At 53.2% G+C, this 16,411-nt stretch overlaps 1 protein-coding gene across 2 annotated transcripts; it reads right to left on the bottom strand.

Annotated features, from left to right (window-relative positions):
- Positions 1-1,107: 1,107 nt before the first annotated feature.
- LOC104841801 (uncharacterized oxidoreductase C663.09c-like) lies at positions 1,108-8,464 on the bottom strand. 2 transcript variants are annotated; one of them, XM_010583710.1, is made up of 7 exons: positions 8,289-8,464; positions 6,056-6,107; positions 5,027-5,217; positions 4,524-4,682; positions 4,116-4,226; positions 3,304-3,397; positions 1,108-1,182 (listed from the first exon to the last, which is right to left on the bottom strand). In XM_010583710.1, the coding sequence occupies exons 1-7, from the start codon at positions 8,433-8,435 to the stop codon at positions 1,124-1,126; spliced, it is 813 nt and encodes a 270-aa protein (XP_010582012.1). In that variant the 5' UTR covers positions 8,436-8,464; the 3' UTR covers positions 1,108-1,123. The 2 variants fall into 2 exon arrangements, with proteins under 2 accessions (XP_010582012.1, XP_010582020.1); XM_010583718.1 differs by lacking the exon at positions 1,108-1,182 and having other exon boundaries at positions 3,099-3,397.
- Between the last annotated feature and the right edge of the window lie 7,947 nt (positions 8,465-16,411).

Genomic DNA, 16,411 nt, shown 5'->3' with positions numbered 1-16,411 from the left:
GAGATCTGCCTGTCTGGCCCCTCCACTGAGGATTCTTGAGGAACACACATCCTGGAGCACCTTAAGGTGCTCAGGCATCCCTGGCCTCCGAGTTACCATGGCGAGCACAGTCCCTGGCAGCTCAGCTCCAGCATGCGTTCCCTGGGATAAGCCTTGTCTTGGAGGGTGGAAAGATGGGCTCCTGGGGAGCTGCTGGCCTCGCTTGTGATGGCAAAGTACTCACCAAGGGTGATTCCCAGTTGCAGAGGCCCAAGCTGGGTCACATTGCCCAGTCTCCCGTTGGCTTGAAAAATGGGATCGACTGACCTGCTGCCACTTGGCTCTGTGTGGCAATTAGCCTGCTGTCCCGGCACCCGAAGGAAAGACCAGTGGCTGATGCTCATGGTGCTTCAACATCCAGCAGCCCCTTGACATTTGTTCTCATCCCCAGCAGGTGGGCTTATAGTAATGCCAGAGCAGACCACACACCTGCAGAGCTTCCCATTCCTCCTCCCACCACCTTTGGGACACAGGGCTACCCACGTTCCAGGTGACCTGCCCATGCTGTGATGTCCCAGTTCCCAGGGGACCGGAGAGAGATGCTCACAGGTTTATCAGCCTCCCAAGCTCAGCCAAAACCCTGCTGCCACAGGAGGTGGGCAACCATCCTGTGTCACCAGCACTGCAGGCCATCAGCCAAGCCGATGGAGCTTGTCCCAGTTTTCAGCAGTCCCATTTCTCCCCATGTTCCCAGGGGAGCAGCTGCATCTGTCTCATGGGGCTGGCAATGATCATGGCGGGGGGCTATAAGCTGTCTGCAACCAGTGGTGGGATCCCTGGCATAGCTTATCTCCCAGGATCCAGCACATGGCATGGGGCAGAAGGGAGAAACATGGAGAGAGACGAGCATGGAGCCAGCACGCAGTGACTGGCCGGGCTCCAGCTGGCTTGTGCAGAGCAACTGGGTCAGGAGAACCTCTGCTGAGGGGCAGGGAGGGTGCTCAGTGGAGGCTTGGCCATGTCTCTGAGCCAGTGCTTGGCTGAGCACATCCATACAGCTGCAGGATCAGGCCCTTCACCCATGCTCCTGTCCCTCAGCCATTCCTCACCAGGGATTTCTCTCCTCTTTCTGCCATTGCAGTGCTCACAAATACCTGGGGAGGTGCCCAGGTGGGCACTGACTCCTCTGGCCACAGACAGGAGCTGGGAAAGAAAAGAGCAAAAAGGAGTGAGCATTTGCATGGGAAATCAGGTGGCTGGGAAGAGCCCAGATGGTTTGGAGCTTCCCCATGGATGAAGCAGCCCTCAGCTGGGGCAGCAGTATTGCTCCCATCCCCAGCATGGCTCAGTTTGTTTGGGCAGATGCTGAGCACAGGAGGAGAAAGCCAAGGCCAGCGTCTCCACGCCAGGGAGCACCCACGCAGCAGTGGGTACCTCGCATTAGTACAGCTCCCTGCAGCAGTGCTGGCAGCACTGTCACCCGAGGGCCTTGGAAAGCACAGCATGGGCTTGGAAAAGTGCACGTCAGCCTGGGCATGGGGAAGACAGAGAGCTCCAAACAGCCCGGGGGCTTGGCTTCCTTTGGCACAGCCAGGTGGGGGTTGGCATTAGCCCCATGCCAGGGATGGGGCAGTGGAGCCCCAGCTCCAGGAGGGAAGTGGGACCCGGCTTTGACCCAGGTGTTCCAGCAATTGCTCCAGAAAGGATCTGCCCATCCATTATGGAAAGGGTCTGCAGAGTGAGGGATCCCCTCTCCATCTGGGGATGCTCCCAGCACCTCTGAACTTCACAGGGGCATCTTGCCTCTCCTATCCCTGGCTGGGCACCTGGGCTGCTCGGGACCCCAAGAAGGGGGGTACAAGGAGCCAGGAGTCCAAGCTCACAAGCTGTGGCAGCAATGCTACCTCCAGCCACAGGCACCCTGTCCCCAAGCCCAGGCTGGCACGGAGGTTGCAGATGCTCCCTGCTGTCCCCTTTCCCATCCTGTCAAAAGTCTTGGCTACCAAAATGCCACTGGCTTGGGAGGAACTGGAGCCAGTGAGGAAGAAAAACTCACTGGAGCCTGTGACTCACTGGGTTGTGGGTGCCAAGGCTTGTTAGAGCTTGTTGGGGCACAGCTCGCCTCAGTGGGACAGAGACATGGTCCCAGCCCAGTAGACTGCCGCCATGTTCTGTCTGCCTCAGGGGGTGAAGCCTGGGTATGGGGACTGCAGCATTTGTGCTCCTGAGTGGGAAATGGGAGGACTCCTGTGCAGAGCAGTGCATGGCCTCAATATTCCCAGCAAAGCTGGTGCTGCCAGGCAAGCCCCCACTCCAGGGGAGAGGTACAACCCCAGAAAAGCCCAGAACCAGAGGGACAGAGGTGCTTGATCTGATCCTCCAGATGAGAAAGAGGAGGTGGTGGCCTCTGAGGGAAGGAACAGTGGGTTTGCCTCTCCTGCAAGCCAGGCTGCTCTGCCCACCTGAGACTAGGCAGGGTTTTGAAGGAGCCTTGGCTCCTTTTCTCCATATCCCCCCAAGGAGAAGCTCTTTCCAGAGATGGCAGAACCCTCCTTGGAAAAACCAGTACCACCCCAAAGTCCTTTTCTTTGGGAGTGTTACCACCTCCTGGGCAAATTTATGCAGCCCAGGGCTGCCTGACCAATGCAGAAGCCCAGAGGTTCTCAGCCTCTCCATCCTGCAGAAGTGCCATTCCCACGCTGTGCTCCCCCATGGGACTGGGGTTCCCCCACCCAGGGGTACCATGCCCAGTTGGAGCTCCACTGGGAATGGCTGCCCTGGAATTGCAGAACTGGACTGTGGTGCTACTGATCCTCCCATTCCAGCCCCAAGGCTGCTCCCAAAGGCACTGTGTCCAGCACAAAGTCCTCCCAAAAATCTGTAGCGAAGACACCATGCTTTGGGTGGAAGCATGGCAGAGAGCAGGCAGACTTGGGCACATTCAGTGGCCAGGGAGAACAGCAGGGCTTTGGGCTGATTATGTGTTCCCTGGGACCTTCCTTCAGCTCAGAGCAGCCAAAGGCAAGGCAAGCAGACTGCTATAATGCTGGGTTATTTTTTGCAGGGGCCAGCTCCAGGCCAGGGCAGAGACAGTCTCAGTGCGGGCATTGCAGCTGGGAGAAGGCACAGGTACTAATTGACTTTATTTATTAACAACATGAAGGTAGGGATCACAGGCTGCCCTGCATGCCCGGTGGAGTCCTAAGTAGGTCCCTTGCAGACCACAGAATGCTGAGCATCCCGGTGCTCCAGGGCACCTGGAGAGTCCCCTGGCACTGTAGGGTCCCTCGCAGGGACAGAGTGGTCACCAAGGAATAGCTTTACCTTCCCAGTTGAGCAGAGTCCCGCTGTGTTTCTCAGAGAGGATCAGCAGTACAGACAGCAGCCCCCGCACACTCGTGTCCACCGTCAGGTCAGCCTGCAACGGGTATAAGTGAGGAGCAGGACTGAGACACCACTGTCCTTCTCAGCCATCCACCAGCACCCACGCAGCTCATGCACATTGGCAGCAAGGCTCCTTCCACCCAGACCGAGTAGAGAGCCACAGGAGGTGGGATAAGCCCGTTACGTGGGAGGATGGTTGGGTATCTGCATGCTCACTGATGGCTTGGATGGAGGTGGCTTGGGCTGGGAAGCCAGCTACAGGTTTAACTCAATAGGACACATAAGAGATTGCTGCTGCAAGCGGGATGCTATGCGCAGCCTTCTCAGAACTCCAGGGTTGCAGCGACCACCTCCACCCCAAAACAAGGATCCTGCAGGATGAGTAGATACCTCATGGACCCGCAGCTCTTCAAGGAACGGGGCACAGGATGGGGTGGTGCTGCTGCTCCTCTCCTCCCTGCTCTGTCAAATTCAGGTTCCCTGCACATCTCCAGGCCGCCCAAAGCCCCTTCCCCCTGAACAGGCCTCCTGCTCACCCTGGATATGTGCTGATACTATTTCCCAGGCAGCACCCACGTTCTGGAGTGGCCCAGCACAGATGCAGGCAACTTGTAGCCCAGAAGGCAGCTCATTCTCGCATGGATCCCTCCTCCTGAGAGCCATCTCAGCCACCTGAGGCACCCCCTGTGCAAATTTGTAGGCTTGGGTCCCACACATGGGTTCCCCCCTCAACCTGCTCAGCCAGAACTCACCTCCTGGCTGCCCATATCAGTTTTCACCCAGCCGGGGTGAAGTGCCACGCAGAGGATCCCGGCTTCCCCGTAGGTCAGAGCCTGGCACTTGGTGAGCATGTTGAGGGCAGCCTGGGGGAGGAAGGAAGCATCAGCCATGGGCAGTAGAAGGCTCCATGTATCAGGCTCCCCACCCATCACTGCCTCATGGCAAGGGAGAAAAAGCAATGCCAAGTCTTCAAGAGATAGTGTGTATCTCCTCTAGGTGGGCAGCAGCTGGGCATGGAGATGCCCAGGGAACTTGGACAGTGATCAGCATGGATCAGTCCCTCCATTTCGTGATCTCAGGTTCTTCCCTGAGATCAGGCCTGGTAAGGGGCAGCTCTCCCACCGAGCTCATGAGCACAGGCAGGTCCCCAGTCTCCATACCTTGCTGCAGCGGTAGGAGATCACAGGCTTGAAGAAGGACTCGGGAGTTTTCTCAATGGACCCCATGATGGTGGAGATGTTGATGATGGCTGCCTTGCTGCAACTCAGTCCCTTTTCTGTGCTCTCCCGGGCAGCCTTCTTCAACAGGGGCAGGAACGCCTGGGGAGAAGGAACCTTGTGGAATGCCTGTGCCTCGAGCCAGCCCCACTTATGGCAACTGCAACCCAGGCTGCCTATGGCAGGGCGGATGAGGAACAGCAGGAAGCCAAGAGAGCCCAGCTGTTTTGCTGCAGTGGCCCTGCCTGCTCCCAGTTAGCCCAGCACAACACAGGGAGGCTACAGAGGGCTTGGGCTGGGAGCGCAGCCCTAGCACTCCCCCCTCCCTCCCGCAGCCCCAAGAAACTCCGAGATCTCCATTGTGACCACGGACAGCCTGGGATAGCCTCAAGCTGGGCCAAATTCCCCCTCCACGGTGAGCTCCATCCCCAGAGCTTCATCCATACCTGGGCCATCAGCATTGGCCCCACCGCATTGGTCTTGTATGTCCTTATCATCTCTTCAGCATCTACCGTCTCCAGTGATGCCGTCGGGGTGTAGATGCCGGCATTGTTTATTAGCAGGTTCAAGCCCATGCCATTCAGCTTCCCCTCCACAATCTTCACTGCATCAGTAATAGCGGAGGGATTTGCAACATCTGCAGTGGAAGAGAACAGGGTTTGAGAGCCATGGGGTTCACCTGGGGGACCAGGGGAGGAGAACGAAGTCAAGATGCTGAGGAACAGCTATGCAACCCGACCTGTGTGGCCTTCCTTCCATCTGTGGGCACCAGATGGTGCTGTGCAACCAGCTCAGAGCACCCCAGCACCCACCAGTCCCAGCTCATCCCAAAACTGCCTCCTCTGCCATGCACAGGGTGCCCCCCTACCGGCAGCTGAAGGATCCTGCCCTGGGGCAGCCCACCGGGCAAAGCCACCCTGGGGACAGCCCCATGCTGTGTCAGGCACCAGCAGCCACAGCCTCCTGTCTGTTGACAAAGTCCCTGCCTGAGCAAGCTCTGGAGAACCCCAGGGGAGTCTTGGGAGGGGGGGGGGGGGGACAGTCCCCACAGGGGCTGTGCCGGGACCTGCTGTGGGATGGCTCTGCAAGGTCCTACAGCTCCTGCTCAAGCTCTGGGCCGATCACACAGCGTTTCCACAGGAGCTGTCTTCCTCCTGGAGCCCTCCTGGTCTCGCCTGGGACTTGGGACCAGCTGCATGGCAGAGCAAGGATGCAGCCACTTGGCTGGGGGAGCTGGGGACCACACAGGATGGATCTCAAGAACCTCCTGGTTCTGTGGCCACGGGGCAAGGAGGTGCAGGGAATGGGCTACTGGGGCTGATACAGGTCTGGAGAAGCTGGGCTTTTGGCAGCAGGACTTGAAGCAGCTCTGAAGAACTGGATCCCCATGTAGAGCCTGAAGGGAGGGAAGGAGAAACGGGGTAAGCGCGGCCAGCAGCCACACATTTACCAGCTCAGAGGCAGAGCACACCTACCCAGCTTCACAAGAACCAGGTTTGGGTGTTTGGATGCCAGATCTCTCAGCTCCTACAAAAAGAGATAGGGAAACAATCAGCATGAGGCAGAGCCGATGCCAAGCATCATCCTGGGGCACCAGCAATGGTCCACCCTGAGGGAAACATTTGCAGATGTTACTCAGTGCTTGTGAATGGCTGGACTGGAGACCTGCCTCGGTTCTCAGGCTTCTTCTGGACTCCACAAAGCAATGTGCATGTGCTCAGAGCATGGCAAGGCCACGACTGCAAGATACTATGGCCAGTCTCCCAAAGGGTCTACGTGTACAACCAAGCCAGAGCCACAGCAAAGGACAAGAGCAAACTATTAAGGACCAGCTCCCCCCAAAAATTATGCAAACTGGCTGAGGATACAGCCAGAAGTGTCTCCCAGAGGCTGCTGGAAGCGAGGTGGAGGAGGAATGGCTGTGAGTGCCAACATCAGACTTGACGTTTGGGGAAGTCACGTCTGGATCCAAATAGCCCAATCCCAGGATCCACTCTGCTCTGGACACTAACGTCTCACCCACTCAAGTGAAATGAACCATTTTGCATATTTTTATTGATTATTTTCACCAAACACGGAGGATTCAGAAGCCCTTTCCAAAAAGGAAACTTTCAACTTCAAGGTTCCTAGCAGCTCTTTGCTCTGAGCCTTCTTCAATATAGCAGGTTTTAGACAACAGAAACAAAACCACCACATTCAATGTGTCCAAAATGATTGCTTTTAGAACTAAAAACATCTTACAAACAAGCCCACAGAGAATGCTACAGGAGAAATGCAAATTGGTGGCTTCTTGTGAGAGGACCTGTCCTACCAACATGGAGCAGGAGAGCTGCTGGTGCTGGTTGTGGTCCACCTTCAGTTATCTCTGGGCTTCCCCCTGTTCCCACATACCCCCTGGGCACAGGAAAGGATGGAAAAAATCCATCTAAATGGTTTGCAATAACTAACAGACATTTCTCCTCCCATTTTGCCCAGCTGCTGGCCTCAACAGCCTCGCACCGTCCTGGTGCGAGTCCAACCTCACCCAGCCCAGAGTCTGATCTGGGCACAAAGGGGCAGGAGGAGCAATGTGGCACCTGGGGTGGCACCAGCCTGACGGAGGATCACTCTGCCCTCAGTCTCCTGTGGTCATGGACTTCAGCAGCAATACCCCGAAGACACTGCCCTCACCCTACCACAGCTGGACAAGGTTTAGAGAAGCATCCCTCGGCTGAGAGCGATGCGTGTGGACCATCTTGGGTGGAAACTGGCTCCATTCCAGCCCCGCAAAAAGTCCTCTGATCTCATCATTGCCCGAACCCAGCAAAGTTGGCGGGGGGAAGAACGGGGCAAAAATGAGAGACCTGAGCTAGCTTTGACTCAGCCAGCTTGGGCACCAGGAGCAGCAGGAGCTGGGCACCCCTGGGCTGGCGGCAGGGTGGATTCTCACTGCACCGGCATCACTCCTGAGCCAGAATAACGCTGGCAGCGAGCACATGGAATGCATCTCAAGGACTTCCTAACATGTCATCCCTGCACACGCCGTGCTGACCCCTGCGCACAACCAAGCTGCGAGAAAATGCAGCAAGCAAATCTGCCGGAGCCAGGATCTACCAGAGAGCAAATGTCACCTCACTGGTATTTCCGTGGGTCACAGTAAGCAGAGGAAAACCAAAGCTGGACCTAAGGAAAACTGGGAGTACGGCGATGCTCCGCTCCTGTGATCTCCCGCTGAAGCAACATGTGCGAGTCTCTCCCATTTTAGTGAAGTGGAAAGCGGGGGCAGGAGGATCCCACCAGTTAATGAACCCCCAGCTTTTGCAGAGACCGGTAACATGTCGCAGAACTGGCCAGAGCAGCATCGCTGCAATTCACACCAGCATCAGCCGGCGGCAACCACCGAGTCCAACCCCGCTCAGACCCAGCTCCCTGGGAGCCGACGCCATGCCCGCAGCACATGGGCGAAGGTTTGGCAGGGGAAGGCCGGCTGGGGCACAGCCAATGTGGCCTCAAATAGCCCGGCAGCACGGTTTTAAGGGCGGCACGGCTTTATTCATCGCCCAAAGCGCCGCGGGACCTTCAGAGGATTTTCATGCCGGGCAGGGCACCGTGCGAACACGAGATCTGCGACCGCAATGCTATTTTCACATCGGTGAAGCGAACCGAGCACGTAACTGACGGCATCTGCCTGCACCCATGGGTGCTCCCGAGCCCCCCCCCCGGACTGACCTGGGCCCGCGGCCCCTCGGGGTCCCGGCAGGTCGCAAAGATCCAGGCGGGAGGTCGCGATGCCCCAAGCAGCTGCTTGACCAGCTCCAGCCCGATGCCGCGGTTGGAGCCGGTCAGCAGCACCGTACGCGCCCGCACCGCCGCCATGGCCGCCCTCCCCGGTGACCGGCGGAGCGGGGCGGGCCCGGGCCGGTCCCGCCTCCCCGGCCCCGGGCTGGCCGGGAGGGGGTTGCGCCGGGGGGGGGATGGTTTTTGGGTTTTGGGTTTTTTTTCTTTCCTATCTAATATTCAGAACAAAGACACCAAGGGCATCGCCATGCCGGGGGCCCCGCCGGCCCCGCGGGGAGGAGGGTCGGCTCCCGGAGCGATGCTTTGGGAGGGAGGGGGAGGGCTAAAGGGGACCCCCATCTCTTCCCAAGGCTGGGATGCAGGGGAGATGGCTTACAGCATTTCTGGAGTGGTGTCTTCAGCACCTTTAGCACAGCAATGCTATTTTTTCCCCTAGATAGGGGCTGGGATGGGGGCAGGAGGGGGGACGCAACCCTAAATCCCAGCATTGACCCAATTTATCAGGGAGGTACCAAATCCTTCACAGCTGTTTTTATTGACTGCCCAGAAATGCGCCTGATTTGGCTCTTTCTGTGACGATCAGATGCAATGAATTGGGTAAGTAGGCTGTGGTGTGGGGATGGATGGATGGATGGATGGATGGATGGATGGATGGATGGATTTTTCTTGTTGCTTTTGTTGATGGGTGTCAGGTACCTGGTTCAAAGCTGGACCAAAGGTGTGGACAGGAGTAAAGCAAGGAAAAGGTTTGGTGGCATCTAGGGATGGGAAAATGGGGCATGAGGGGAAAGGGAAAACAGAAAAGAGAGCATCAGTGTCAGCTGGAGGACTGTGTCTGGAGGGGACCTGCAAGTACCAGCTCTGCTGCCAGCCTGGAGGTGGGTGTCAATGTTTTATTTTCAGCTGTTACATGGAAAACCAGATGCACAAATGACATTAAAATCCCATTATGGTAAGCACATAACCAGGAGCTCGACAGTGAAGTAATGACTGAGCAACTCTGATTTATATAAGCATCATTATTTTTGTTGCTTATTTTCATCCTTGTTTGACAAACACTAGACAAAACACCTCTGATACCAATAAATACATCAGAAAATAAATAATGATATCAATCTGGTGATAGCATCAGGTGATTTGTGCTACCTTTATCTTGCTGTGCTGTAGCTCAACTACACAGCTGAGCCTCTGCTCCCCAGTTTGCCTTGGGATATAAAAATGCTTTGAGAACCTTTTGGTGATACAGAAAATGCAATTTACTAGGAATAAATCTTTGATTATGCCAATAAATGCTAAGAAGAAGAAACCCTCTTTATAGCATATATTTGAATTAAAGGACCCATTCTCTTTTTCCTGCCTTGTTCTGTGTTCAGGCTGTTAGTTACGTGACGTGTCACCAGAAGTACTGCTCCATCTGTTGCAAAGATTGGTGGATATGTAGCTGTCCTGGTTTTGGCTGGGATAGAGTTAATTTTCTTCCTGGTAGCTGGTACAGTGTTGTGTTTTGGATTTAGCTTCTCATGCCCAGCCAGCAAGAAGGCTGGAGGGGCACAAGAGGTTGGGAGGGGACACAGCCAGGACAGCTGACCCAAACTGGCCAAAGGGGTATTCCATACCATGTGGTGTAATGCCCAGTATATAAACCGGGGGGAGTTGGCCTGGGGGGGTGGATTGCTGCTTGGGAACTAACTGGCCATCGGTCGGCAAGTGGTGAGCAATTGCATTGTGCATCACTTGTTTTGTATATTCTACTTATTATTATTATTGTATTATTATTATTATTATTATTTTATTCCTTTCTGTTCTCTTAAACTGTTCTTATTTCAACCCATGAGTTTTACTTTTTTTCCCGACTCTCTCCCCCATCCCACTGTGGGGGGGAATGAGTGAGTGGTAACAAATGAGGACAGAGGGGTACAAACAAACAGTCATGGTGAACCACACTGAGGAATGGGGGGTTTGCCCACCTGTTCCACATGGATCCTGCACACTGCAGGCAAACTACATTAACCAACTCTTCCTAGGTGCTCACTTCAAAAAGCCCTGGAAACGGGGATCCCTTGTAATCTGCTGTGTAGAAACAATTAATGCGCAGCCACAGCTGAGGTCAGTAGGAGCCTATTCTGAATACAAATGTGAACCGTCTAAAAAGACAAGCTCTAAGCATCTGTAGTTGGATAATTCCCAATACGGACGTTGCTTGACCCACTTTTAGACTTCAGTTCCCCATGTCCAAAATAGGGGATTATCGATTTTTTGGAAAACCTTGTTAGTCAAATATTGCGAGGCTTCCAGAAGGTAATAAAGAGAAATGCAACAACAACAAAAAGCTTACCCAAGTGCTTTAGTTTCTCTATGACAGGCCTTGGTAACTTCCTGCTGCCTGGTAAAGTCTAATCCTGATCTTACTAAATTTTGGAGCACTTGAGTGTATAAATATGAGCATGTTCCACCTGCCTTCAGCCCCCACCTAACCTTGGTGGGCGCTGGTGTCCTGCAGACCCAGCTTCGGTGTCTCTAAAACCTCTCCATGCAGCAGCATAGTCCACCCAACCCTCCCAACTAATGTCCTGTCCTCCTGCATCCCTCAGAAACAGGACATGAAGCTGAGATGTTCCCTACGAAGGAACAAGTCCCAATGCAGGCTTAAGAATTTTTCATGTGTCTTATACTGGTGTGTTTCTTAGGGTGTTAGTCAAATGTCCAGGTTTTACCAGTTGAGAGGCTGGGCCTTCATCACAGAGCAGCTGGTGGGGGCTTGTAGGTAACACAGTTTTAGGAGGAAGGTTGTATATTTTGGCTTTAACAAAGAAGAGGGGCTGGAAAGAACTTGCTGGGGTTTTTTTTCCCCAGCACTGTTTCCACCCATCAGGTGATATAGTGCTCTTTTTAGCCCTGCCTCCTTCTCTCACTCCAACACATGGATGTCAAACCACGCCACTCACAAGCTGGTCATTTAGCCTGTGCCTTAGTGTTTCTGAGATGGGACATATCTCCATGTCATGTATGACAGCCCATTCTCAGACATCACTGTTAGCAAATATAATAGTGGGAGTGCAAATCTGTGCTGCTTGGTGGTTCTGAGGTCCCTCTTCAGGGCATCGTGCTGAAGAAGGAAGGATAACCCAGCCCACTGCCCCCAGAGGGTTTCAGAAGTGAGGCCAGTGGGGATCTGTGGTGTCCCCATGTGTCCCAACAATGTGGCTCTGTCCCTGAGGTCAACTGCCAGTGCTGCCAGCACCGCTGCACACAGGTAGCTGAGTTATCTTGACTGCTCTCAGGAGAGGAATATCCCCAGAAAAGTGCTTCTGAACCCAGTCTGAGGCCCCTAGCTGACACTGGGTCCAAATACTGTGGCCCAAGTGAGGTTGTGTGGAGAGTCTGAGCATTTTAAAACCTCTTCTGGAAGATTTACCTGGAAAAAAAATCCCCTTTGCTGAGGTCTCTGCAGAGGTTCAAGGCTCTGCAGTTACAGTGGGCTGTCCCGTTATCCTCGATACCACTCGTCTCTGGACCTGATGGCAGTTGTGTCCAGGAGACTTCTCCGGCTGCGTGGGGGGACTCCTGCAAGGAACATGGTGGTGTGGCCTCTGCAAGCCTAGGGCAGAGTTGACAGGACCCAAACCACCTTTGGTTTTGTTTCTCCTTCCTTACAATGAGAAGTCAGTTCCTGTGAAACCAGTGTGCAGTGACCTAGCCGGAGCTTGTTGCACATCTCTTAGCATTAGAGAGATGCTAATAGACAGAGACTTTGCAGGGAAGCCTCTCTCTCTGTGCTTTCTCCATGTACCTTTCCTGACAGTCCTAAAATGGGACCAGTACACTCCAGTACTTTACAAGAATTCCATGGTCATTGAGCCAGTGCCTGTCTTTGGGCAACTGAATCAAGCTCACAGGCTCTGAAACTCAATCCAAATCGATTGTGCTCCATCTATACTCAGACTATGAAAAGTATATTGGTCAACATTTTTTAAACTGTCAGGTCAGAAGGGGAAGCAAAAGGCTTGGTTGTTTCCCCTTCTCCTCTCATCCCACTGCCTGATCAGCAGTGTGGTGGGGCTTGAGCAGGCTTCCACCACCAGCTCGGCTGTGATGGGGATGGCTTTTCTGGGCAGGAGGTGGCTGTGCCCCTCCACCCTGCTCAAGTCCAGCAGCATTGAAGGAAAAGTGGCTCCTCTGTGCTCTCTGCCACAAGTAGAGGGTCCCCCCATCCTGCTCTACCCACTTGTGCCTGGGTCTGGTGCAGGAATGCGGGGAGTGAAGGTGTTTTCTGTACTTTGTGCCTCCTCAGCATTGTGTTTGACTCCTGTCAGCACTAATCATCCAGCCCCCACCTTCCATCTAAGCCTCTGTGCCTGCTATTTCCAATGAGCTGGTTTGAGCTCTTCGGAAATGCTTTGCTTAGAGGAAACCCCTGACTCAGGGGCTTTGGTGGGATTCTCTGGAGCTACTGGACCAGAGAACCCGCCATGAGCTTGGAAAAGGAGGAAAGTCTTTATTCCCTGCCTGAAGTAGTCACAAGTGACATATGGTTCCCCACAGATTCATCTGGATCTTAAGAAACCCAGCAGTTCCTGTAGCTGTCCTCTGCACTGGGCAGGGGCTGCCTGGAATCCTGCCTCAGCCTTGGTTTCTTCTCGTGTTAAGCCACAGTTTGCTATGCCAGAGTCCTGAGTGCTTTGCATCTGCTTTCCCTGCTGCCAGACGTTTGGGTTCCTGGGCTCAAAGCCAGCTCTGATATAATGCAGGTGTAACGTGGGTCAGTCTGCTGGGAAAACAGCAAAGCTATGAAAAAGGGCCATGAGAAGCCTTACTTGGGACCTCCTCACCTCGCTTGGGAGCTGCATTTAAGCTCAGGCTCTCACCCTCAGTGTCTGCATGATCCCCTTCACAAGGGGGTGTAACTAGTCCTCTTCAGCAAAAAAGAAAATGAGTCACAGAGGGTGAACATGACCTGCCCAGCTTCAGTTACAGGGCTTGGTAGGTCTCACCCCACCCCTTGATTAGCAGTTCATTCATCACTATCTATTGATTCTTCAGCAAGTGACTAATATGCGATGACATGGCCCAAAACAGCCCTGAATACATCATGGAGCAAGTAGGCTTGATAAATAGTAACGAGTTTATTCTTACTTACATGGTAGATCAAATGTACTGAAGATAGTTGTGCCACACACCCACTCCCTTGGCTAGCAAAGAAAAGCGTGTTTCTCAATACTTCTGTAAGCAGCGCTGTCATTGCTCTTTGTGCAAACATCTAGGTGATCATGAGCACACCTGAGCTTTCAGCAACTGTTAGCAGAGGAGGTATGACTGCCTCTTAGAAAACTGGCTCTGAGTCTTCCTAGTGTGGCGAGATGGAAAGCATCCATACATGAAATACAGCTATCTGAGGGGTTATGGGAGAGGAGTGCTCAGCTTAAGGTGTAGACCATGCAAGAACGTTTTAGAGCAAAGGAATCCCTTCTCAGGAGCTGGATTGAGGTCCCTTCCAGAGGCTTGGGGACAGCAGCAGCACTTGTGAAGAAGCTGGGTTGTGAGCCAGGCAAGGCTGGTTGCTTTTTCCTCTGCCTCTTCACACCAGGTTGGACTCTGACTCCTGGAGAAGCAGCACTTGGTTAAACTGTAATGATCAACACTGCAGCGTGGGGCCCCAGAGCAAAGTCAACATTATAAAGTTACGACTCCAAAACAGAGGAAGGCTACAAAAATGTGGTGACATAGCAAAAATAGGAGATTTAAAAGGTTAATTTTTTTGTTTCTGATGCTCTCTGATTCTGAGGCACTGTGGAGGTTTCTAACAGACTGTGGGTGACGGCCTCATCCTCCGCCTAGAAGAAGAAAACCGTGGAAGTCTGGAGGAGCAGAGCTCACATGCAAATGGCATATATCGGCAAGTATAGTTGTGGTCTGTGGTCATTAAAAAGTAAGAAGATAGAAAAGGCTATTGAAATGACCCACTGGAGCCAGAAAGCCAGTCCTGTGATCTGGGAGGTGTGTTGACGTGGGGACAATTGTCAGGGTCCTCAGTCTGAGACAGACAGCTGGAAGACCCAAAGCTTTGTACAGTTGATAAGTGGTAGGAATTTGCAAGGCAAAAGAAGTCTCTCAACCCAATGTGGAGAATCAGAAAAGCAGAAGGAGGTCTGACTGGCCTCAGGAAAGAAAATGGAAAGTAAAAAGAAATGGGTAGAGCTTAAGGAGAGGCTGAGACTTGGCAGTGTCCAGGAAGGGGGAAGATCTGTGATCAGGTCCCAAATACAAGCTGCAAATGCACGGGAGAGAAGGAGCAGATTGCTGCTACTGTGTTCCTGCAGAGGAATATTTCACCTAGAAGCTGGACAGCACAGTACTAAATGGCCATCGAAGCAACAGCAGTTCATGGGATGCTGGTGCAGAAAGTACCATGGGACCACAAAAAGGGCCATTGCCACAAAAGAAAAGCTACAGACAGGAGAAGGGTAAAACCCCAGGCTTGGTTGCCATGAGGTTGTCCAAGTGAATGAAATGTGTGAGTGCTTAATGTGCTGATATTGTACCTGTATGCAAAGTCTTATGAGTAACAGCAGAGGAACTAAACAAATATGTTAACAGGGAACATTTTCCACAGGGTCCGGAAGGGGAAACATTGACTATGGCCTGCCAACAAAGATGATTTTTCATTTGCCATGCCAGAAAGCGCAGTGTGTTTGTGTGCATTTCTGTCACGTGCTCTGGGCTTTATCTCAGGATTTACACTGAGCAAACAAAACGGTACATTTTACTCCGAGGACATGAAAAAAAATGAATATCTGCTTGCTATGGGAGCAGAGGAAGGCTGGGGCTGTTGCCAGCCTGCATGTTCCAGGGTACAGGGGGAATCACAAAGTCCCTTAGAGCTGGAGACAGACGTGTGTGCCAGATCCTGCTGGCAGAGCAGGAGTATCGAAGGGATTTAGTATATCATGCTGAGATGCTGTGATGGGATGTGCAAAATTCAGTTCTCTCTCCGACAGGTACATGGTGATGATATTTCAACACCACCACAGCAGAAACTGCAAATTTCTATGTTAAGAGTCTAGCAAAAACAAATCAGAGAAGTTTTCCCCTGTGATTTGTGGCATGTCTCTACTTGCAGAAAATGTCCTTAAAACACTGCTATTTGGTAAATACACCTTTTGGAAAAGGAACATGCTTTATATACATTCAATGCATTTTTAACGTATCTGGGAAAGAACTGATTGCTATCAATGAGAATATTTCTCAAAGACATAATGTCCAGATCTAGATGTGGTCTGTGCTGATTTGACAAAAACCACTCACCTGTCCTGTGTGGGATTCATATGTACTGTGGTTGCCGGAGCCATGGCCTGGGGGAGAGCCTGGTGAAGGCAGGTAGGGATGGAAGGCTCGATCCCTTGTGCAGCTGGACCATGCTGCGTGGAGACGCAGAAGAGACAGTGGATGCTGCCACTGTAATGGGGCTTCGTCCCTTCTTTGAGTGGGGCTGGTGGCAGCATCCTCCCCTCCATTGCAACTAGAGGCAGCCAGAGCATGGGTCAGGTCCATGATTGAGCTCTCGAGTCAGGTGCCCAAATATGAGATGGGGAGGTGAGTGAGGCAGGGCAGGACTGCCTGTTTTGGTGGCACTGTGGTGACCATGCGACTGGCCTGAGGTGCAGATGGATCCCTGGGACCAAACTTTGGCATGTCCATACTTTAAAGTAGTTTTTTTGGAGGGAGAAGGTGAATGCAGCAGCGATATGAGGGTGAGGGTGCTGCAGTCTCAGAGCAGGACCAAGACAGAAGCAAGTGTAGGAATGAGGGGATGGCAGAGCTGGGCCATCAAATGGGCATTCTTACTGCAACCCCAAGCTGCATCCACTCGACTGGGATGGGGAGGGTGCCCTGGGCAGGCTCATCCCAGGTCTGTGGGGAGGACCTTCCTGTCTCGCGGCATATGCCAGCTGAGCCTCAGAAAACAGACAGGAGCGAAGAGGAGGAAACCAGCTGCTGCTGGAGCATGAGGGCTCATTTGGCACTGCAGCTGGGAGGAAGCAGCTCTGGTTAACACT

The sequence above is a fragment of the Haliaeetus leucocephalus genome, unplaced genomic scaffold, assembly GCF_000737465.1.
Source record: "Haliaeetus leucocephalus isolate CR32 unplaced genomic scaffold, Haliaeetus_leucocephalus-4.0 Scaffold92, whole genome shotgun sequence".
In the NCBI taxonomy this organism is placed as follows: domain Eukaryota; kingdom Metazoa; phylum Chordata; class Aves; order Accipitriformes; family Accipitridae; genus Haliaeetus; species Haliaeetus leucocephalus.
Note: the sequence above shows the minus strand (reverse complement) of the source record. Positions and strands in the feature narration are given on the sequence as shown.

Coding starts and splice junctions, on each gene's coding strand:
- LOC104841801 (XM_010583710.1), bottom strand. CDS start 8,435: ATGGCGGCGGTGCGGGCGCGTACGGTGCTGCTGACCGGCTCCAACCGC. Junction 4,683..5,026: donor GGCCAATGCTGATGGCCCAG/GTATGGATGAAG, acceptor CCTTCTCCCCAG/GCGTTCCTGCCCCTGTTGAA. Junction 1,183..3,303: donor GACTCTGCTCAACTGGGAAG/GTAAAGCTATTC, acceptor TTTCTTTCCCAG/CTCCTGTCTGTGGCCAGAGG.